This window comes from Hoplias malabaricus, unplaced genomic scaffold (assembly GCF_029633855.1).
Source record: "Hoplias malabaricus isolate fHopMal1 unplaced genomic scaffold, fHopMal1.hap1 scaffold_357, whole genome shotgun sequence".
In the NCBI taxonomy this organism is placed as follows: Eukaryota; Metazoa; Chordata; class Actinopteri; order Characiformes; family Erythrinidae; genus Hoplias; species Hoplias malabaricus.
Genome location: NW_027101227.1, coordinates 5,113 through 29,292, shown reverse-complemented (window position 1 = coordinate 29,292; position 24,180 = coordinate 5,113). Strand labels below are relative to the sequence as shown.

Genomic DNA, 24,180 nt, shown 5'->3' with positions numbered 1-24,180 from the left:
AAACAGCTATATGCTCACTATGTGGTGCGGAAGGGCACAATTTTTTTATGTGCCCTAAATCATATGTAAATCGCTCTAAAGCAATGTCAAGACTCTCAGATATGGTTACTCAAGAACAAGAAAATATACCAAGTGAGATGGAACAAGAAAGAGTTGCAGTTGGAAGCAAAGACTCTGAACAGGAACAGATACCATAAAATGCTGATCAGAACGCAGAAGGAACTTCTCATATAGAAGAGTCTGGTCACATCCAAAATCAACAGGTGAATGGAGGAAATGAAGTCAATAGCAAAGTGCAAAAAGCGGATGAAGATGGAAAAAGCAACAGTGGATCTTCAAATGATGACAGTAGTAACAGCAGTAGCAGCAGCTCTTCGTCTGAAAGTTCTGATGAGGACTTTTCCAGATCAGATAAAGACTCGAGTGGAGACCTCTCTTCTGAGAACGTAAAGGTATCTCCATCTTCAGGACAAAACATTCCTATTGATCCTGCTTCTACAATGTTGCCGACAACTGACTTTAGAAAATCTTCAATCTGCAATCAAGGACAGGACACCAATAAGGGAAATATATTACAACAGAAAAAACGCAAATTGTCACCAAGAAAAGTAGGTAATGCAAACAAAAAAAGTGTTCTAAAAAAGAAAAGAAATCAAAATCCATAATAAAATATGTCCACTGTAGGTATTAGAATAGCCACTTGTAACGTAAGAGGAATTCAGTCTAAATTAAACAAGGAGAGAAAATTAGAATCCTTAAGTAAAGAATATTTAGATTTAGTTTGTATTCAAGAAACAAGATTAGCTACATTAGATGATATTAATGAAACAGGAAAACTATGGATTAAAGGACCCTCCTATTTTTCTGTTGGTGATTGCAAAGCAGATGGTATTGGTTTTCTATTTTATAATAATTATTTCCAGATTATAAGAAGTAGAGAAATTATTCCTGGAAGACTAATGTGCATGGATTGCTTCCACAGTGGTAGAAAAATGAGAATTATTAATGTTTATACAGCACAAAGTACAGTAAAAAAAATCCAGCTTTTTAAAAAATTGAAAGTGTTATTGTGTACAGGTTTTTTGACAATTGTTTGTGGTGATTTTAATACAATAACAGATGATATAGATAGAATAACAATAAATCCAGCAGCTATACGAAGAGAAGGTCCCTTTTTAAAAAGAATGATGTTAGAACAAGATTTTTCTGATGTTTTTAGAATACTATACCCTAATAAAATAGATTTTACCAGATTTAGTACTATTTGTAAGACCAGAATTGATAGAATTTATATAAATAAAGGGTTAGAAGTTTATACTTATAAAACAAAAATGATTATTGATTCTGATCATTTAGCTGTAATCTGTAATTTAAATGTAAAGGGTGAAACTAAAAAGAATTATTGGAAATTAAATACACAAATTTTAGAAATTCCTGCAGTATTATTAGATTTAAAAGGAGAGATTGATAGAATAAAATCTTTAAAAATTTTTACTAAAAATGATCGAGAGCTGTGGGAAGTTCTAAAAACACAGATAAGAGATTTTTTTAAAGGAAAATGTCGGACGTACAATAAGGAAAAAAATGACAAATATAATTTAACAATGATGCAATATATTAAATTAAAGTGTACAAAGAGAAGTGATGAAGATGAAAGTATTATGTCAAAATTGAGGGAACAAATAGATTCAATGAATAATGATCTATATTCAAATCTACAAACTCTAGCAGGTGCTAATATGGAGGAAATTCATAATAAAGCTAAAATTATGTCTGTATACACAAAAAGGAAACAAAGCTCTTATATTGGATCAATCTATTCAGAAAAGGGTAAAATTGTTAATCAGCCTGACGAGATTAGAAAATCTATTCAAATATTATGTCAAGAGATGTATAAAGAAATTAAAATAGATAATAAACATTTTAGAAAATACTTAAATTTTGAATATAATAATGAGTATGATTTTTTAGCTGACAAAATAATAGAAAGTGAAGTCATTACAGCAATAAAACAATTAAATTTAAAAAAGTCTCCTGGAAAAGATGGGTTACCTGCTGAATTTTATAACAAATGTATGTATGATATTTCCCAATTATTAACTAGAGTATTTAATGAAGGTGTGGAACAAGGATTTATGTACGACACCTTTTATGAAGGTGTGATGTCACTATTATATAAAAAAGGTGATAAAAATATCAATAATTGGAGACATCTCACTTTAATGAATATTGATTATAAAATTTATGCAAAAATTATTATGAATAGGTTGCAGGATGTTCTTGATGGAATTATCACCAAAGAACAGACCTGTGCTATTAAAGGAAGATTGATGTGGGATAATTTAGGTATTTTAAGAGAGTTAGTTTGTACTAAAACCAATGAATCCTTTTACATAGTTGCTTTAGATCAAAAGAAAGCGTTTGACTATATCTCTAGAGAATATTTATGGGAAGTGTTAAAAATGTATAAATTTCCATTAACTTTTATTAGAATGATTATGTGTCTATATGTTGAGTCTAAAATACAGATTAATGTAAATGGACATTTAACTGAACAGTTTAAAATATATAGAGGTGTTAAACAAGGTTGTCCACTTAGTGCAGCACTTTATGTTTTGGCTATAAGTCCATTAATAATGAACATTCAAACAGACCAGAGGCTTCAGGGTGTTAAATTAGGAGATAAAAGAATAATAATTACTGCATATGCTGATGATATAACAGTTTTTATTAAATCTCAATCAGAGTTAGACATTATTTACGATCATTTTAAAATTTATGAACAAGTTTCGGGGGCACAATTAAATGTAAATAAATCAGAAAGTGTCTGGATAGGAGATCCAAATAATAAATTCAAAATCAACATTCCTGAATTCCAAAAAATAAACATTTTAGGAATTTATATAGATAACACAGGTTGTGTAGATGCAAATTGGTCTCAGAAAACAGAAAAAGTTCAAGAAGAAGTTGAGAAATGGAAAGATAAAAAACTAAATTATAAGACTAGAATAGATATTACTAAAACATTTATTCTATCAAAGATTCTGTTCTTAGCATGTATTTTCCCTCCACCTGATATATGGTTAAAAAAAATTAATAAAATATGTGTTAACTTTATATGGAATACTACGGAGCCCCTAAAGGGACTGGGGGGAAAATAAAAAAACACTATTGATTTTGCGTTCCCTCGCAAATAGTTTTGCGTTACCTCGCAAATGTTTGCGTTCCCTCACAAACATAATTGCGTTCCCTCGCAAATCGTTTTGCGTTCCCTCGCAAACACAATTGCGTTCCCTCGCAAATACTTTGTGGGCTCCGTATGGTACAGTACTGTGCTTACTTTTGATTGTGTGCTTGCTGTGTGTGTCAGGTGAACTATGGAGCAGCTCGCTGAATTTTACTTTGATCTTGGACTGAAATATAAAGACATTGCATCTCTTCTCAGCGGTAAACATGGATATGTTATTGGGGAGCGCCAACTGAAACGTTTGTTGCGGTCTATGGGACTTTCTAGAAGGAAGGATTACTCTAATCTACATAGTGTTATTACTTTCGTTCAGTCGCAACTGCAGAGCTCGGGACAACTCCATGGATACCGATGGATGTATGCTAAATGTAGATTAAATGGGCTTCGAGTGAGAAAGGAGGATGTCCGTTTGATTCTCAAGGAGTTAGACCCCAGAGGGGTCGCACTCAGAAGAGCAAAGAGGCTGTGTAGACGGAATTATTTTTCAAAAGGACCAAACTTCATCTGGCACTTAGACTCCTATGATAAGCTGAAGCATTATGGAATTTGCATCAATGGATGTATAGATGGGTTTTCCAGGAAAATAATCTGGCTGAATGCTTATACTACCAGTAGCGACCCAAGGTTGGTTGGAGGCTATTACATCCAAGCAGTTCAGCGTTTGGGGGGCTGCCCAGAAATCGTGAGAGGAGACTGTGGGACAGAAAATGGACACGTACGTGATTTTCAATTTTTCCTCAGAAGGAATCGCCATGGAAGCATAGAGAGCTATCTGGATGGAGCAAGCACAGCCAACCAGAGAATAGAAAGCTGGTGGGGTTTCTTAAGGAAAGAATGCATGCAGTTTTGGATAGCTCTCTTTGCTGACCTCAAGGAAAGGGGGCTCTTTGATGGAGAATTTCTGGACAAAAGCCTTCTTCAGTTCTCCTGCATGGGCCTCATACAGGTGAGTTGATGAATTAGCTATTTGATGGGTGTTGATTTGATAAGTGCTAAGATGGTGTTTGATTAAAGAGGCTGAACAGTTTATACAGACTAAACCATATCCTAATCTGTTAAACATAGTATAAATTCATTAATTCATTCCTTCATTCATTCATTATCTGTAACCACTTATCCAGTTCAGGGTCACGGTGGGTCCGGAGCCTACCCAGAATCACTGGGTGCAAGGCAGGAATACACCCTGGAGGGGGTGCCAGTCTTTTACAGGGGTTGTTAAGCTGGTTATTTTTTTTTTATTATTTATTTTAGCAAGGCTATAAATAAACAACAAAATATTTCTAATTGTTTGTGTACACCCCTTTTAATGAATACATTCAGCTACTTTAACTTGCACCAATTGCTGACAAAGATGTGCCAATGTACACAACTTGTCTAGTCCCTGTACAGAAGTATTGGCAATAGAATAAGACTCTCAGGAGCAGATAAACACAAACCTGTTGTCACCATAAATAAAGCCATATGGGAACTAGAAGCATATAAAGCCCCCAGCATTGAGTTCTGGAAATGTGTTTTCTGGAATGATGGTGTCCCACCCAGTACTTTTGGGATGATTTGGGGAGTTGTGGATGAGGCAGGGTGCTGAAAATCCAACATCCTTATTTCACTGCATTGCTTCAAATCATTGTTCCAGTAGACAACCTTCTCTGTTCAGTAGTTCAGTAGACAGTTACTTCAACAAAAGCAGAGAGGCAGAGTCTTTCAGAACTAAAAATGGGGACTAATATATATATATATATATATATATATATATATATATATATATATATATATATATATATATATATATTATAAAGCTGAATAATAAATATACAGGTTATGGAGTGACTGGAAGGACAGTCCACATTCTACATGTCTCCTTTAGTAAAGAGTCCAGGAGCTAAATTAATCCAGACCTGTTACCCACTGAAAACAATTATAACAGACACCCAAACTGTTAAGCACCTGAAATCTTAGCAAGAATGGTGAAATTGTTATTTCACAACTACAGAACTTGGTCTTCTCAGTTCCCAAGCATACAGCGTTTTGGGATAAAACACAAAATGATGCAGCACATAGGTAAATATGCTCTCATACCAAATTTTCTGTAACCCTAAGCTGGCATCAAATTCAAAATAGGTGAATGATTTGCACAGCATCCCCACATTTCTGGAGATGGTGTTTGTCATTACCGTATATTTAAGTTATATTTAAATTTAATAAATGTGCAAAGTTGGCGGCACGTCCTGGAGGTTGTGTGTTTGAGTCCCGCTCTGGGTGACTGTCTGTGAGGAGTGTGGTGTGTTCTCCCTGTGTCTGCGTGGGTTTCCTCCGGGTGCTCCGGTTTCCTCTCACGCTCCAGAAACACACAACGTTAGGTGGATTGGTGACTCAAAAGTGTCCATAAGTGTGAGTGTGTGTGTGTGTCGCCCTGTGAAAGACTGGCACCACTTCCAGGGTGTGTTCCTTCCTTGCGCCCAGTGATTCCGGGTAGACTCCAGAACCACCGTATCCCTGAAGTGGATAAGGAGTTACAGACAATGAATGAATGAATGAATAGGCAAAGTTGGCACTGGAGATGTTTGTACGTTATGTTTATTGGTAAAAGTATATGTGTCTAATAATTGTACTTTGTATTTTAAACATTGTAGTAATAGGGACATTGTTAGGGATTGTAATACTGAAATTAATTTTGGTGTTTTCTGGTACATCTTTTAAAACCTTTTTTCTAGGATGAGCTGGATGACACTGCAGACGTGTGGGATTCGCACACCATCAGACCATCAAAGAATGACAGTGTTCCTAGTGGCCGGCCAAACACAATGTATGGACTGCCAGAACTGTATGGAACCAGAGACTTTCTTCATTCAGCTGAAGATGAGGACATTCATACATGCAAAACTGAATGTACATTTCGCCAGTCAGTGCCATGTGATCCAGATGTATATGACCTTTGTAATATAATTATGGCTGAATCCCAGTTGACACTCCCAAGAGATCCATATCAAGCTATTGATTTGTACATATTTTTGAGAGATGTTATAAAATCATCTATGTAGTCGTTTTGTAGTGGTGACACATATGATCATAAGAGCAACATTTTATTCTTTTCATTTCTTTAAAGTAAGATTAGTGTGTTAAATACAAAAGCATGTCTGATAGTCCTCAGTGAAATAATATGATAGAAAATGTTTCTCTTTTGTTTTGTTGTTAAATGACATTCGAAATTTGTATACAGTCTGTACGCATATTCTTTTCACATACTTACATTCGAATGAGACATGTTGCCTTTTTGGCCCAAACTGCAGGATCAAAAAAAAGAAAAATCCTCAGAATAAAAATATGTGCCTTATTTTTTTTTTTACTAATGTAAATGTTTAAATTCTGTAAGAGACACACTCTAAGGACAAAATATTGGGAACTCTTAGTAAATTCAGGTGTTTCATTCAGTCGTATGCTACAGGTGTATACAATCAAAAACCTGCCCACAAAAAAGCAGCCCACATTTACAAACATTTGTAAAACAAGTTATTCTAAAGAGCTCACTGAAATTGAGCATTGTACTGATGTAATAGGATGCCACCATAGCAACAAGTCATTGGTGTAAGTGGAATCATTTAGGAACCACAGCAATTCAGATCACTAGATTAAAATCACTGTCCATTTTATCAGCTCCACTGACCACACAGGAGCACTTTATAGTTCTACAGTTACAGTCTGTAGTCCACTTTGCATAATTTGTTTGCTCCTTTCAACACTGTTCAATTGTCAGGACCTACATAGAACCGGTATGATATGGGAGGTGGATCATTCTCAATGACACTGTAGTGGTCTGCAGTGTCTGTAATTGCAAAAATACAAAGTGCTCTATTGTCAGTGGAGCTGAGAAAATGGATAGTGAGTGTAGAAACAAGGAGATGGTCATGATGTTGTAGTAAACAAACAGAAAAATATTTGAGTTATAATTCCATTTATTTAAATGGGAACATGGCTTTAAAAGATTCCATCCAACAACAAATATCAAAATTTGAATATTTTGTAACTTAAATATATACTATATATATATAAAGGTACATTAAAAAGGGACATAATGTACATTGTAAATTGTTACAGGCTTTATAATAACTAAAGCCAGTTTATTTTTAGGTATATTAAAACACAACCTGACACAAACGTGTGTATTTGCACTTTTAACAATGCACTGAAAAAACAAAACAAAACACTTTCTTAGCAAGTAAAACCATAAATCATAAAATAATAAATCTAATAACAAAACACCTTTCTCATTTTGCGATTGCTGTAGGCTTATTTAGCTTTTTATATGTTTGCATGTTTATTATTTTTATGATAACTTAAAACAATTTAAAAATGAAAAACATTAGGTATTTGTTGTAGATTTAAAATGGTTTCACATATCAAGATATTACTTTTGAGGCAAGGTAAACAAATCTGTGTAGATGTGCAACATTAGGAACAAATATAACTATAATAACATTTATAAGTCTGCATGTGCAAGTTTACGCCAGATGTCCAGCAGATGGCTTTTTTATGTCTTATGGACAGTGTTAATTCCAGCAATGGAGCTTAACTGAATAAAACTCATTTCATTTAAATTATTGGTACTACCTTAAAATAAGAATACATGTATCTAATATGTATACAGGTAAACTTATTAATGACTTTTAATGCATTAACAACATTTAATAATCATTAATAAACAGATTTTAAATTATGGATAAACCTTTATAAGTGTATTCTTATTCTAAAGTGGCACCAATCTATTAATCATTTTATAGTATGTCCATGGAAAAAAAATCACCAGACAAGATGTTATCAAATTCTGTGCGAAATTCTGGATAGGAGCTATATGTTGAAGGAACTTCGAGTACAGCTCCACAAGTATGAGCTACAGGCCTTCGGCTCAAACCAGATACAGCATTGAAACTTACATCTATCTTCTCTGTGCAAATTACAGATGAACCAGTGCAAAAGCGTAAGAACATCTCTAGTTTACGCTGATCAACATTTCTAATGTAGCGCTGCAAGTAACTGAATGTTGTTTGCTCCTTTTGAGATAGAAACACAGAGGATGTTTGTAACATTTCACAAACTTTTTTGCTTGTTGGCCTTTTGCATGCATACAGATGCATCACACTCTCTTTGTCTGCCAGATTCAGCTGTGCACTGGTAAGACTATGAGAGAAACAGTCCATTATAAATTTTGGCTCTTGAAGAATGGCTTTATGTGCCATTGTTTCAATGGCAATGCGTGTGTTTTCTTTGCAAGGAAGGCTGTGTGACCCCATCCTTGAGAAAAGGTCAAGCAAGTCTTCCTTGTCATCATCTCCAATTCTGCCTTTAAGTGCCTTTTCAACAACTGATAGCTCACTAGCAGACAAATAGTTGAAGAAAGAAGACATAAGGACATCTTCATCCACTGCATCAATTCCAAATATGCAAGCTAAAATGAAAGCCTTTGATAGTCTCACTGGAATTATACCATGATCAATGTAACCCTTTGCCCAGATTCTTCCAAGTGCTTGCCACTGTGCTTCAGAGAAATCAGGTCTCAACCTTGGCACTCGCTCTTCTTCACCCTCACACTGTTCCAGAAATTCTGTCCAGAAAGCAGTGTAAACCTCCCTTGAAACTCCATTGTCATCCAGGGCCCGCTCATTTTTGAACTCCATCTTTAGACCAACTTTCATTATTTTGCTGTCCATGAATATGTCTAAAAGGTCATCCACAACGTTAACCCGACGTATTACAGCATACCGTTTCTCAACCACTGATTCTGCAGGTGCAAAAGACTCCTCTTGTGTGCAAGAAATTTCTATGTTTTGCTGTATAGAAAGATAAGGAAATTCATAAATAAAACTTTAGTGAGACAGCATTACTAATGCCCAAATTTTGTATGTAATTATTCTGACACATACAAGGCACTAATTCTCACCCTGATTCTTCTGGCCAATGCTTTCAACTTTTATTATTATAAATAAAAAAAAGCATAACTATATACATTAATGCACAAATAATATCTTGAATCTATTTCTATATTTACATAAATTAACTTCAATTTGAGCTATATCTGTATTCATATTTATTTATTCATACATTTATTTTTGTATTTCCACATTCAACATTTGTTTATTTACTTCACTTTTTCTGCATATGTGTCTTCCTGTATTTCTGTCTGTATGAGGGCCGTCCTAAACTTACTCTAAAGCAGGATTGGTCAGCTTGGCATACTAGTACATGGCTCAGTGGCTCTTCTGTCCTGACAGTATTACTGACAGATTGGGAACACAACAGAGACATGCTGCTCATACAGTGACTGTATAAAACGGGGTAAAAGCTCTCTCCATTCTTTTATCTATACATTCTATCCATGCTTGGCAGAGGCATTGCTAGATTTATGAACGGGGACTAATCTTGCAGGAACACAGACAGCTGAGGGACAGCAGCAATTCTGTCTGTCTCAAACAAATCATCTTAACTATCTGTCTTTATAGTCTTAACTTCAAAAAAAAAAAAAAAAAAAACACATCTAAAGTGTGAATAGAGTTGTTTTGACCTGTTTTAACACAGTCACTGTGCTGCTGCACATCTGTACATATCGTTCATGTCTCTGTTGTGTCCCCAGTCTGTGATATGTGATAATACTGTCCAGACAAAAGAGCCACTGAGCTGTGTACTGCTTTGCCAGGCTGACCAATCCTGCTTTAGGATATTAAACATAGACATAGAAATACAAGAATAAATAAATGTAGAAATAAAGAAAGATTTAAATAAATATAGACATATAGAAATAGCTCAGATTTTACTTCATTGTGTAAATACAGAAATAGATTCAAGACATTTATTAAAGTATCTGATTTTTCTTATAATTTATTTACTTACTAACATGCATACTTATTTATCATGTAACTTTGGTCCACAATCCTGTGGGCAGGTTATTAATTATGCCCATTTTGGACACACAAACAGTTTAGCATTTTATGGTACACCAAGCATATAGACTTCTAAGCAAAATATTGTATTCTCCTAGACCAACAGCGTTTTAATTTTCTAAGTGAAAATAACAAAGTCTACAAGTTAATTTCTTAATTATGACATTCTCTTAATATTTAATTGTGTAGTTCTATTTATTGCCTGAAATTAACTAAGCAGAATAATATATATTTAAAATTTGCCTTTTGCACATATTTCCAATATGTTTCTGTGAAAATGAAAACCTTTGCATTAAACTATGTTAGATACATTTGCTCATTGCGATAGTAAATTATACTAAATTCAAATAATCAACTTATTTTGCCACTTAATCACTGGATTAGGAAAACATTATTTGTATTTACACTTGTAATCCATATTACCAGATCAACTGACCACACAGGAGCACATTATAGTTACAATTACAGACTGTAGTACACCTGTTTCTTAGAATATTTTCTTGTCCCCCTCTCCCCCTGTTCCTCAGCGCTCAGGACCCCCACAGAGCAGGTGTGATGTGGTGGTGGGTCATTCTCAGCGCTGCAGTGACACTGACGTGGTGGTGGTGTGTTAGTGTGTGTTGTGCTGGTGCGAGTGGATCAGACACAGCAGTGCTGCTGAAGGTTTTTGAACCACTCTGTGTCACTGCTGGACTGACAAACTGCAGCAACAAATGAGCTACCGTCTCTGACTTTACATCTATAGAACTACAAAGTGCTCCTGCATGGTCAGTGAAGCTAATAAAATGGACAACGAATGTAGATACAATGTATGTGTTCCTTATGCAGTAATCATTCAGTGTATAAGTTGATGACTACAGTAATATGTGAAAAATAATTTTACAAAATAAAGCCATCAAGTCCATGCTAAGAAGGTTAATGAAGAATTTCAGCTAAAACTTTAAACCAGAATTACCCTTAATCTAAATAAATAAATAACATTGATATTGTATGAGTCACCTGTACATGTTGTAAATCTTCTGCATTAACAGGACCCACTGATGATGGTGATGGAGGGTCATTTTCTGTAGATACCACATCTTGGACTTCATTCCTCTCATCATTCTGTAAAACAAAATTAATTAAACATGTGAATATGATATACAAACTACTGGACCAACCAACCAAAAACAGCGACAGACATTCCTTCATTGTTATTACCTTTGTTATATCCTTGTGGTTATACTCAAAATCCCACTCTATTGTTGATGCAAGCTCATCAACCGTTTCATAATATGGGTGTCCAACTTCTATTTCTGAATCTTCTGGTATCAAAATCAATTGTTGCATTTCATTGTGTGCTTGATTGTTGAATTCAGGCACCTCATATTCTCTAGGAGTGTCCTGGAGTTCATGTGAGGACTGCACTATGCCAGTTTCATTCAGACATTCTTCTGCATGAGACGAAATGTGTATTATATTCTCATCTTGAAAGTCCTGGGTGGAGTGCATGACTGCATAGCTTCTACCTTCATTTGGTGTTGAATGTAGGTAATTTAAAGGCCCTGGGACTTCATCAGCTAAGGTCTCAGAGGGTGCAGCACTGCTATGCTGGTTCTGGCTGACATCAAACATCTTTTGTCTTTTGTGTCTTTGTAGTCCCTGTTCTTTCAAAATCTGTAAAATATTAATTGAATGTTAATTCTCAATATATTCAATAAAATAAATTCATTTCATAACGTGCTGCTGACATGTATTTGCACCATTTACTTTAACTTAAAAACTTAAGACAGATTTTTTAAAATAAAAAATAACAACCAAAATCCATATGAATATTTGTCATACCACCTGATTAAATTATTCCTGAAACAGGTTTTATCAATCCATTTGTTTTGTTGACAATTTATAAAGACACATATTTTCTGGCCATTGTCAATGCATTTCTCCCAGTTTCCTAGTAATTGTTGAGGCAGCAATTCAAAAGCACAGAAACAATAAAACTTCAAATACCTCTTCAGTGAGAGATCTGTGAGGTAAACTCTTTGAAGAAGGCCATTCTGTGTTGTCATCACTGTCTGAAGATGTTTCATGGATCATGACTGAAGAAACTTTTTCTTTTGTGCAGATGTAAAGTCTCAGCATTTTCAGTTTACATTCTTCATAGAGCTGGAAGAGTGTGCTTTCCATAGAGACTTGATTTCTTTTAAAATCACAAATTGTAAATGTAAAGTCCTCTTCTGCTCCTTTAGGTGAGTGGCCATTTTGGAAAAAAAGATTTTTTCCCATTTCCATAATCTGAGCAACTGTTGTATATTTATCAAGCAACATATGCCTTGTTCCACCTCCATTCCTTGTCCTCACTTGATGATAGTCATTTTTGGAAAAGTGAAGCCACCCAATTTCGAGTCTTCTTGAGCTTTTTTGTGCATTCTTATTGTTATGTCTTGACATCCCGTTTTCCAGTGTGGTTGCTATATCTGGCTCGTGTTGTTTTGACCCAGTTCTTCTTGCAAAGATTTTCTGTTTCAGTCTTTCTAAAAGAGTTCCTTTGTCAGCACAAATATCTTTCTGTTTGCAAAAGGAAATAACAGCCAGCCGATCACCGTATGACCTAATATACTTTGCCCTTTCTTCATCTGTCATAATGAGGAGGACAGACCTGTCAATCTACAAATACAAAATACAAACATTACAGATTTGCTTTATATCAGTAGAAATGCAAGTAACACACCTGAATAGACAATCTGGATTACAGATATACAACAGAGAACATTTATATTCTACAAAACAAAGACATATATTTACTACAGTCAAACATTTACAGATATTCTGAATATCTCTGAAATTCCACTTTGACTGTAAAACTCAAATATCAGACCCCAGGGTTTGGTTTAATGCCAAAATCTTCATATCAGCTATAAAATAATTTAAATGAATAATCAATACATAGTGTTGTAAACTTGCTTCTGTCTGTGATTTAACACATGTGGGCTTATGCTGGCACCATACCTTGTGGAGTGCAATTATATTTGATTGGACAGTGACGATATACGTCTGGTTTCATTTGATGAAATCCAAGACAGAATTTCTTAGGAATGTGATGACTGTACCTTGTCCCTTTTCATTTTATCCAGGTCCTCCTCTGACACTCCTCTTGACCTCAGGAAACTTTCAAGGTCCTCCTCCATTTCTAGGTCATAAGATTAAAATCAGAATTATCAGCTTCAGGTTTATTCCATTCCAGTGATTGTTTCTAAGCTCTCGATCAAAGCCTATACAATTCAGACATTTAGCTACATACAAAAGCAAATCAAAATGTAAATGATTGAATCACCTACATGCCCCTGTGCTGATTAATAGACTAGAACATCTATGTTATAGCCCAAGTACAAGATTACATTTACAGATTCGTTGCTAGAACCTACAATTAGACAATACAAGTACAGCTGTGAAATACAGTGTTATCAGTATAATCTGGCAGCATTATATATAGTGCAGCAGCTTAAATGATACTGAAAAGCTAGCAGCTAACCAGTGTAGTACGGAATGTGGACAGAGTCATAATAAGTAACAGAGTTGGATGGATTTGTTAATTGCTATGAAATGAGGATGAGAGAATTTAAAGTGCAAGCGCATGGACAAAGGTTATGTGAACAGTACAGAGATACAGACAATAAACAATGTTTCTAAACAGTGGGAGTGAATGGAGAGTGAACACCTAAATAAATGTTTAGCTATTGGTAGTGTATTGGAGTAATGTGTGTATGTGTGTAAAAGTCTTTTCTGGCAGACAATTGTATCCCGTTTTTACAACTCCCAAATTGTATTCCGTTTTTACAACTCCCAAAGAAAAACAGAATTCCCAGATAAAACGAAACGCATGGTGTAGGGACCGGCTCGCTAGCTCCACAACCGTGTCTGGAGCCGGCGCGATGAGCCACGTCTCTGTAACAATCAGTCCGCAACGTGTCCTGAGATCTCTGTGTTGAGCCACTGCCTTACACCCTCCATCTTGTTACTGAATCACCGTATTTTTGTGAGACTTTGCTTGGTAAAGGCTTTTTATTAAGATTCTTAGCTTGAACCCTGCCCCAGTGCGCCGTCCACATTTTTTCTTTCTTTCACGAAGCCGCCTATGTCTCATACACCTGTTACTATGGTGATACTTGGAGCTTCGGCGTTCTGACTAGCACTTTCAGGATGAACGTATATAAACTTGTTGTTCACAACTTCCTCTGATGTTAGGCAGTTCCTTACAGATGTATGAACGAGTCGCACTGGCAATTTATTTAGCTTAACTAACTGTGTTTGTAGAGATAAATAAATACATATATAATATCTGTTTCAATTGGCTGGATTTACCTGGAAACTGCAGTGTCCTGATGTGTTGAATGAGCCCCAAAGACAATTGTGTATAATTTGCGAGGGAACGCAAAACGATTTGCGAGGGAACGCAATTATGTTTGCGAGGGAACGCAAAACGATTTGCGAGGGAACGCAATTATGTTTGCGAGGGAACGCAAAACGATTTGCGAGGGAACGCAATTGAGTTTGCGAGGGAACGCAAAACGATTTGCGAGGGAACGCAATTATGTTTGCGAGGGAACGCAAACATTTGCGAGGTAACGCAAAATCAATAGTGTTTTTTTTATTTTTACCCCAGTCCCTTTAGGGGCTCCGTAGAATACAACTAGAGAAGTTACTAAAAGACAACTGATTTATAAAAGACGTGATTTAGGAGGCTTAGGTGCTATTGATTTCTCTATTAAAACAAAAATTTCCTTTTGCAAAATTATTCAAAATGGATTTCAACGACAAGTAGAGTGGATAGGAGATTTGACAAATTGGAAATCTAAAGAAGGTAAAGCTAGAGGGTCTATTCCATATTATAAATTAATCTTTTCAGATTTTATACATAAATACAATGATTTGAACATTGATTGGATAAATGCTTCAAATAAAAGCATATATAAAATAGTGAGTGATAAAATTTATGGACAGAATTTTGAATTTAGAGAACTAAATAAAGAGGAAAATAAAATATGTCTAAAAAATATGCTTAACAAAAATATATCTGAGACTATTAGAGATACAACCAGGTTAATAGCAGTAAGGAGGTTACCAGTCAGACTTTTAGTAAAATGGAGTTGTTTTATTAAAACTATAAAGTGTCCAATGCCATTATGTCAAGAGGAAGAATCTCTGGATCACTTTTTATTAGAATGCTATAGGTCTAAAGAAGTGTGGGAAAAAGTAAAGGATATAGGTTTAAATTTTGATGTAAATATTAAAAGTATCTATTATGGCATTTTTGATTGTAATATTGATGAATATAAATGTCATTTTATGTGGTATATTATATGTTTGGTAAAGTCTAAGTTGTGGAAAACACGATGTAAAATGACAATAGAACAGTCTTTTGTCTCTAGTGATGCGGTTGTGAAGAGTATTAGGACTGAATTAAAAAAACAAAAGACTCTTAATATACTTTTTAAAGACTCTATTCTTTGGGACACTCTAAATATATGAGACTGTGCTCGTTTGTATGTGTAATTAAATGTTTGGATGTATGAGTATATAATTTATGTAAGCTGGAATTTTGGAAGGACTGTACATATATTTGTATTAATTAATAAAGTTTATTAATAAAAAAAAAAAAAAGGAAAAAAGAATTTCGTCTCTACGCCACACGGGGCAGGAGATATAGGGAGATATAGCGCCACCTTCAGGCTGATCGGGCTGATTCTTTGCGCCTGAGTAGCGGGAGGGTTTACTACCAGTTGATCAAACGACAAGTCTGTAGGACCTACGGTTTGGGATGCCCCTCGCGTTTCATCGGAGAAAAAGAAGAAAAAAACAAAAATAAAAGAAGAAAAAACGGAACAAAAACTGGGACTTTTTAAAAATTATTTCCGTGTTAAAATCAAATAAACAAAAGTGAGGAACCCAGAGGTAATTATACGCCCTGTGTTTGTAAGCGATACCCTGCTCCGTTCAGTACGATTACTCACGTAGAGGCTCCGGCTGCGTCCCAAATAGCGGTATACACCACATAGCACTTCAGATAATTAGATCACTACACGCAGACTAGAAGGTACACTACTTCGACGCGGAGACGTGAAGCACATAGCCAAATACACGTTGTTTTTAAACCTGTCTCCAGAGAGCATTATTTTATGACTTAAAATGTGCACTACCTAGGGTACTGGGAGATAAGTTAACTTCGATTTCTGTGACCTGCAAACACCACCAGAGCTCTGACATCTCTCAGAACTTTACACATTTTCAGACACTATTTAAACAGCAGATGGAGATTATAAGTCTTTAAGAGACGTGAACATTATATTTTCACCTTCAATTCTCTTTAAACTGGAACTAAATAAGTGTTTAAATGAAATAAACAGTTCTGATGATGAACAGATCACAGCGAACACAGCTCTAGATTTTCTGATCATGAAACACACACATTGACTTCAGCCCCCGAGCCGACCTGTGACAGGTTCTGATATTAACCCAGTGCTGAACACCCTCTCTGGCCATGTACTAGTCACAGAGGGTATCTCTTCTTCTCTCTTCTTTCTCTCTCTCTGCAGACCCAACTGCATCTGGGTTTTTTTTTAAAGTCACTCAGTAGTGCACAGAAATCTGTTAGTGACCAATGTAAATGTGCTTTATCAACAACACCCAAAAAGATGTAGCTCAATTAACAAATCTCAAAGTAAAAAGTAAAAAATTAGTAACAAATCTGCTTTACTGACTGCGATTTATCAAGTCACACTGATCACATTACTTGCTTTGTCAGAATCCACAAATCTAAAAGGACCTTAATGTCCAGACAGCATTAAAGGTGTTAACAAACATCTGCTCAGTGCCAAAGACGGTGGAACGGAACATCTTTATCTTGTTCACTGCATTTTGAAAACATCCCACCATAAGATTAGAAACGGATTCATAAAAATGTTTAATCAAAAGTTATTTAATTTTCTCAATCCATTTATGAACTCATAAGGAAATACTCATTTATATTAATTTACAAAACAGAGTTAAAAAAAGCAAATGTCATAAAAAAATATAGACAAAAAAATCTGATAATAAAATTTATTTTTTTTTAAATTATTTTTTTCTAATATTTTAAGTCCATTCAAAGCGTTTGAGATAGGCCTCCCAGCCCGCTCTCCTGTACTCCTGTGCTGCCTTCACTCTGTCCTCACTCTTTAAGATCCCACGGCCCACGATGATGATGTCTGAGCGTCTAGAACAAATGACATCATCTGGTGTAATGTACTGCTGCCCCAGACCATCACCTGGAGGAGAAACCAACAGGAAAGTCAGCAAATACAACACCACTTCTGCATTAACTGGGGAACGCATTGTGGTGCATGAACCTGAATGTCCAAATGATCAGTAGAGTGTCAGTACAAGGTGAGAGTTTCTGATAAAGTGGCCAGTGAGTGTCAGTAGAAGGGGGGTGTTTCTGATAAAGTGGCCAGTGAGTGTCAGTAGAAGGGGGGTGTTTCTGATAAAGTGGCCAGTGAGTGTCAGTAGAAGGGGGGTGTTTCTGATAAAGTGGCCAGTGAGTGTCAGTAGAAGGGGGGTGTTTCTGATAAAGTGGCCAGTGAGTGTCAGTAGAAGGGTGGGGTGTTTCTGATAAAGTGGCCAGTGAGTGTCAGTAGAAGGGGGGTGTTTCTGATAAAGTGGCCAGTGACTGGAAGTACAAGGTCAGGGGTCTAAATGGTGACCAGTGAGTTTCATCCTAAAGATTATTCCAGAGCTACAGCGCCATCTGGGGGTTCATAAACGAGCTGCAAATTCCAGTTCTTGTGCAAACAGGAGCTCAAAGAGATGGATGGTCAGTGAGAGATGGGATGGTCACGTACCTCCGCTCTGTAACTGCACCCCTGGAGTCATGTGGATGTGCTCTGGTTTACAGCTGACCTTGGACTGGCTGATAAACCCGAACACAAATTTCGGGAAATCATCTGCCATCTTCACCTGGGAAAGAAACGGAACAGCATCATCAGGTTCAGGTTCAGAAACGGAATCATCTCAAACCACACAACAGAAACAAACAAGACTTCACAGCTGAAAACGTCCAAAAAAAATAAAATACAATGTCAGTGCATCATTGGTGTCATGTCTTTTTAATGTCTCTGAACTGCTCCACATCTGTCTCACACCTGCACTCACATCTGGATTCTGTGGCTGATGATAATCTGACCCACCTTAAAAGGTACATATTGTACCACTGTATCCACAAGTGAACATAGTTCTGTTCTTGGCAAAACAGGGCTTTTTGTTATAAACCACAATCTTCCAAAAGTTAATACATTTCGGGCCTGATTCATGAAACCTTCGTAAAAAAACAATAGTAAACTACGTGAATTGTACGAAGAAGTGGACATTCCCAAAGAATTGGTGCCAGATTCATGAACACTACGTAAACAGCAGATATTTTTAGTAGAACGTGTGTATGTTAGTGAATACCCAACGTTCGCAAATTGGGAGGATGTGCACATTTCTTTGTCGTTAGATTGAGGAGCCGCTGAGAAAAGCCTTACTCTCCACAGAATTTTATTTACTGTCAAATCTGCACTTTTTAGTTTCTTTCTATGTATATTTTTGCTCATTTATGGGGAAAGTAGCAAGACATTTGTCAGATTAAGATTAGTTATAGTACTGTGTAAAATGTTTAGTTTGAGAACATTACGTTTAAGAAGCCATTATCTGAGCAGTAAGAGAATATTTGCTCAAATAAAAATAAAAATAAAACATTATTAGTGATATTCTGTGTTTCAATGTATGGTTTAACCCTCAGCTTCTCTCCGTGTGGCAGTGCAGTTTAATTTGAGGTTATCATTTTGTTAAATAAACTAAAATATTTGCAGACCCCTGCACATTCACTTAAGCTTGTCCCGCAGCTGCACGGAAGGTAAAGGTGTTTTATTCTTGACACAAGCTCCTTCTATGAGTTTTCCCTCATCTGACTCTCTGTGGAGTCTCTCATAGAGGGATAACTGCCTGTGGATTTGCTCCTGATTTACAAGAGTTCCTTTAAATGTGTTTGTTTTGATGAAGCATGTTATAAAACATCGGTGGTGCACGACCACACAACACTGCGATTGTAACATTTTACCGCGTCAAATATAACATTAGTTTAAAATCCCTGGGATGACGCTTGGATGATTGGAACAGCACAGGGTTGTAAAATGTTGCATTGTTGGATCTCGATAGTGAACTGACCAGAGACATCACTCAGATAATAAACTATAAACCTGTGTCATCTCCAAAGACGTTGAAGTTCTGTTAAATCCAGCAGCAGCGCAACACCAGCCAATTACACGGTTTACAGACTTCAAACTCGTTTATATTACAATGATCCACATTAAGTAACTGTCTGACTGCACGAGTAACAAAATAATTCAGCGAACAATAGCCCTTTAGCTACTGGAAGTCGCTCTGAATGAAAGGCCGTGTTCGGAAGAGGACTGTTTTGTGAAATTTCATTTGATTATTAATTAATTTATTGTTTATTTATTTAGTTTGTGCATTTTTATTAACCTTTATTTAAAGTTCAGTCATGTAGCATGATACTTTCAGCATCTTTCCGACAATTACGCACACTGTGTTTTCAGGAGCAAGTGTAAATTTAGTTTGTTCCTACGAACATTTACAAAAAAAGTGATTCACCGACGAGTTACGTGCAAATTCGCTCTGCTCACGTTTCATGAATAAGGTCCAATGAATCCCTCAGTTCCATAGAGCTCTCTCTTTGGTTAAATATTAAATGTAGAGTCTCACCACAGACTGCGTGTACTCTGTCGTGGCCAGACTGCCCTGAGAGCTCATCTCAGCGATGAGGAGACAGCCGTGGCCGAGGGGCTGACCCACAGCTTGTAACCCCTTCACCACACCTGGACCTGGCACAGCGTGGGCATTCACCATGTGACACCAGGACGAGATCTTATACAAACCTCCTGAAAAAAAGAGAAACACACATGTTTTGTCACAGTAAATTAAGCTGGAGCCACACATCAAGCAGCAGTTAAAATTAAACGTAACAAGCTCTTCTCTCCACACAAACCTTCGTACTGGAGTTTGACAGTGTTCCCGATGTCTGCAAACTTGCGATCCTCGAAAATGAGGAAATCATGTTTCTGTGCGAGCTTCAGCAGCCTGCTTCCCGTCTCCGGGCTGAAGTCCTCAAGGATGTCCACGTGGGTTTTCAGTACGCAGATGTAAGGGCCGAGAGTGTCGGCCAGCTCCAACAGCTCTTTGGATTGGGTCACGTCTGCGGACAGGCACAGATTACTCTTCTTCTCATCCATGAGGCGCAGCAGCTTAGAGGCCATTGGACTGACCCCAGGGAGAGTGGCTCGTTCCCTGTAACTCAGCTCTTTACACACCCTCTTCTCCTTCACCTCTGGGGAGATGCTCCTTCCTCGTTTCGAGGCCCTTCTGCTGGTCCCTGGAGGTTTAGTGAAGGTCTGGTTCCCCTCAATAAAAGTCTTCACTCTCGTGCGTGTGGCTGCAACAGGCAACATTTATTCACACTTTAATAAGAACTTCACAACAGAATCAGTTTATATTTACTATTACTTCTACAAAATAACATTCAACCATAACTTGTTCATTAATAAATAACTAGTGAATATATAACTCAACTTGAAAAAACTGAAAGTAGACACTGACTACGAGTTTGTATTTAATTAATATTTAATAGACAATGAACAATAATTTTTTTAATTTCTTATTTTGCAATTGATTGTAAATCCTGAAAATGTACTGCACTTAATCAATAACTGATATTTGTTCATGAATTATTGATAACAGACACTGAATAACTGAAATTAAGATATTTAAAAATAGAAAACCCATCATAAACAAACAATATCAGATACTGTGCTAACATTAGCACTGAGTGTGGTAATTAGAACGGAAGAGAAACTGACCTGGGTCGATGCGTCCGGCGTCCAGCAGTACATCCAGCAGGGTGGAGATGTTAAAGACCGGGTGGAGGGTGATCCCCTCGGACTCGAGCATGTCTCGTCCTCCCTGCTCTCGGTCCAGCAGCACCACGGCGTCCTTCACCTTTAACCCCTCCTCCTCCAGCAGCCGAGCCGTCTCCAGCACACTGCTGCCACTCGTCACCACGTCCTTAACAATCAGACACACGTCGCTCCTCACCATCCGCTTCGTCCCTGAGAGGACAGAGAAGTCTCAGATCAAATAAACCAGCATTTCACTCAGAACCAAAGGTATACATTTGTCCTCAATCAAAACTATGTGGTGCCTCACATCAGAGGGGTTTACGCTTGAACTATGACGCTTGCTTGAAGAGTTTAATTTGGAGCCGTTGCCTATTGGTTAGAGAAGAGGGCTTAGGGCTGAAAGGTTGTTGGTTTTATTCCCATGAATAACAGGAAAATTGGGGACGGTGGAAGTGAAGGAACAGCACTGTCCTCCTCCCTTAATCCATGGCTGAGTGGCCCTTGAGCAAGGTACTGAACCCACAACTGTGTCCCAGGCCTGGGGATGGCTGCCCGCCACTCTGGGTGTGTGTTAACAACTTCTAGTGCACTTGTGTGTGTGTGTGTACGCGCGCTCACTACCGCAGATGGGTTAAATGTGGAAGACATTTTCTGTATGTTGTACAATGACAAATAATTGCACATTATAATTTTCATTAATGTATCGTTTGTCAACTACACAATTGGGGCGGCACGGTGGTGCAGCAGGTAGGTGTCGCAGTCACACAGCTCCAGGGTCCTAGAGGTTGTGGGTTCAATTCCCGCTCCGGGTGACTGTCTGTGAGGAGTGTGGTGTGACCGTATGTGTGAGTGTGTGAGTGAATGTGTGTTGCCCTGTGAAGGACTGGCGCCCCCTCCAGGGTGTATTCCCGCCTTGTGCCCAATGATTCCAGGTAGACTCTGGACCCACCGCGACCCTGAACTGGATAAGGGTTACAGATAATGAATGAATGAATGATGAACTACCCAATTATTATTAATCTTCGTTTAATTATGCATTATGTCAGGACATCATGTTCTTTTACTTCACTTCCATCTTAAATTGTGAAGCAAATACATTTTGGCACCTGATGCTACTGCAACATTTAAAGTGAAATTGAATGTTTTAAACAAAAAAATCTGTCAAATATGCATCTGAATTCAGCTCCCATCACAGTCCCAGGAGTGTATGATAAAATACTCTGATATCACTGCAGACTGGCAGAGCTGCTTACTAGCCTTGGCTCAATAAAGGATTTTTTATAGAAAACTGTGATAAATTTCAACCAATGAAGATAACATTTTTTTAAATTACTGTAATCTGTGATAGTCAATATTAAAAATGAAGACACACAACAGTAAAGAAATATATAACAGTAATTTAGCAGTCATCAACCAGTCTATTGCTCGGTGCACGTTGGTTGATTGCCCCTCATTTAAATAATAAGCCTTTTCCCACATAAAAATAATTAACCCCTAATATCAGTCCACACTCACTGGTGACTATGTGGAAGTCTGACCCCATGACTTTAGACACAGGAGCAGATAAACTTCCTGTTGTAGGAAACACAGGGTGTTAGTCCTGCATGTGTCAAAAACAGACTCAAAGCATATCTTTGCTTTTTACATAAGCTTTTACCACTGCTGTGCTGCACGCGGCCGGTGTGAAAATCTATGCTGATTAATATAGAGGTGTATAGCAGCGTGGTAAACATGTCTGTTGTGCCGATAAATTCCATAGGCTGCAACAAAAATGCTCACTTGCCTTTCACAAATGAAAGGCCTTGTAATGCACACATGGGGTACTTGACTTATAACACAATATATTATCGGTTCTCACAATAAGTCTGGAGAACTTTCTGGAAATTCACATTACTGCCCAATCCTTCTACTTAAAGAGCACAGATCATAACCTGGGAATGAAGCACTGTTCTTTTCTTTGTGTTCTGATGTTTTCTGTTTCTCGTTTCCCAACATGTTGCTTTAACCAGGCTGTTTCCATGTCCCAAACACCTCAAAGTGTCGCACTGCCACAGATCAGATATGGATCAGATGTCAATACCACATATGAATGTGGAACAAATCTGATTTTAAAATGTCAGATTCAATGTGATTTGTGCTGTTCACACAGTGCCCACCCAGAGAGCAGAGTAGAGTGCCTCATTGTCTCGCACTGTAGAAGTAGAGTTAAGAGATGAATGATTACCATTGTCCTTGGTATTTCCAGTGCAGGTGAGTACGGGGTGGTGTTGGTTGGTGGTGTATGGGTCGCTCCACACATGTTTGGACTTCTCTGCAGCATCTACAGCATGTTTATTCAGCATTTCGTTCACCTGAGTGGAACAGGGTGAGAGTGTGTGTTAAGACACAGTAAATGATTTCATCATGAAACAATATATATGAATCTCTGGAGCACTTGCACACGAGCTTAACGTCACCCTTGCCCAATGCCAAGTGTCAGCTAGAGGAGTATCCATGGGTTACAGTCAGATTTTGTTTTCTTTTTTTGCTATGGGCACCATATTGGGGAAATCTCTAGTTTCAGAGCGCAGTACAAATGTAAACAGATGGGAAAGACAGATACATTTATCTCATACATGTGGAGAGTCTCACAACACTTAGAAGACCATTACTTTTTTTTTTGTCCGTGAGGTAAAGGATCCCACAGTGTTGCATAAGTAGAAAAAGACAATTATACAATTAGCCACATTATCATTTTCTTTACAGAATCTAAAGAAAAACTGGTAGAACTCCAGACTCGAATGCGTTTCTCTGGTCTTCTGTCTGAATCTGAGTGAACTATTCACACACAGATCATATGCAATATCAGTAATTGTCTAATTTCTCTCCTGTGTTGTTTTAGTGTATAAGAGACTACAGACACAAGCCACATATTGCTTTGTCTCAGTCTTTTCCTCATTTAATCTGATATTACTGGTAATCCTAAAGTTTAATATATAATATAATAGTGATCAGTGAGAGTGGTTTCCACAATATTGTGCACAACCTTAGGCCGAAT

The 24,180-nt window shown here is 37.1% G+C and overlaps 3 protein-coding genes across 4 annotated transcripts; 1 reads left to right on the top strand and 2 right to left on the bottom strand.

Moving 5' to 3' along the window:
- Positions 1-306: 306 nt before the first annotated feature.
- Positions 307-7,079, top strand: LOC136685346 (uncharacterized). 2 transcript variants are annotated; one of them, XM_066659360.1, is made up of 3 exons: positions 307-608; positions 3,371-4,193; positions 5,959-7,079. In XM_066659360.1, exons 2-3 carry the CDS (start codon positions 3,378-3,380, stop codon positions 6,283-6,285), a joined length of 1,143 nt encoding a protein of 380 aa, XP_066515457.1. In that variant the 5' UTR covers positions 307-608; positions 3,371-3,377; the 3' UTR covers positions 6,286-7,079. The 2 variants fall into 2 exon arrangements, with proteins under 2 accessions (XP_066515457.1, XP_066515458.1); XM_066659361.1 differs by lacking the exon at positions 307-608 and having other exon boundaries at positions 3,246-4,193.
- Positions 7,080-8,016: 937 nt separating this feature from the next.
- On the bottom strand, positions 8,017-13,847 carry LOC136685344 (uncharacterized). Its single transcript, XM_066659358.1, has 5 exons — positions 13,266-13,847; positions 12,166-12,822; positions 11,377-11,832; positions 11,176-11,280; positions 8,017-9,069 (listed from the first exon to the last, which is right to left on the bottom strand). The coding sequence occupies exons 1-5, from the start codon at positions 13,341-13,343 to the stop codon at positions 8,017-8,019; spliced, it is 2,349 nt and encodes a 782-aa protein (XP_066515455.1). The 5' UTR covers positions 13,344-13,847.
- A 3,401-nt stretch (positions 13,848-17,248) lies between these two features.
- LOC136685345 (uridine 5'-monophosphate synthase-like) lies at positions 17,249-23,495 on the bottom strand. Its single transcript, XM_066659359.1, has 6 exons — positions 23,368-23,495; positions 21,105-21,353; positions 20,237-20,680; positions 19,954-20,129; positions 18,033-18,147; positions 17,249-17,459 (listed from the first exon to the last, which is right to left on the bottom strand). The coding sequence occupies exons 1-6, from the start codon at positions 23,483-23,485 to the stop codon at positions 17,287-17,289; spliced, it is 1,275 nt and encodes a 424-aa protein (XP_066515456.1). The 5' UTR covers positions 23,486-23,495; the 3' UTR covers positions 17,249-17,286.
- Positions 23,496-24,180: the final 685 nt, after the last annotated feature.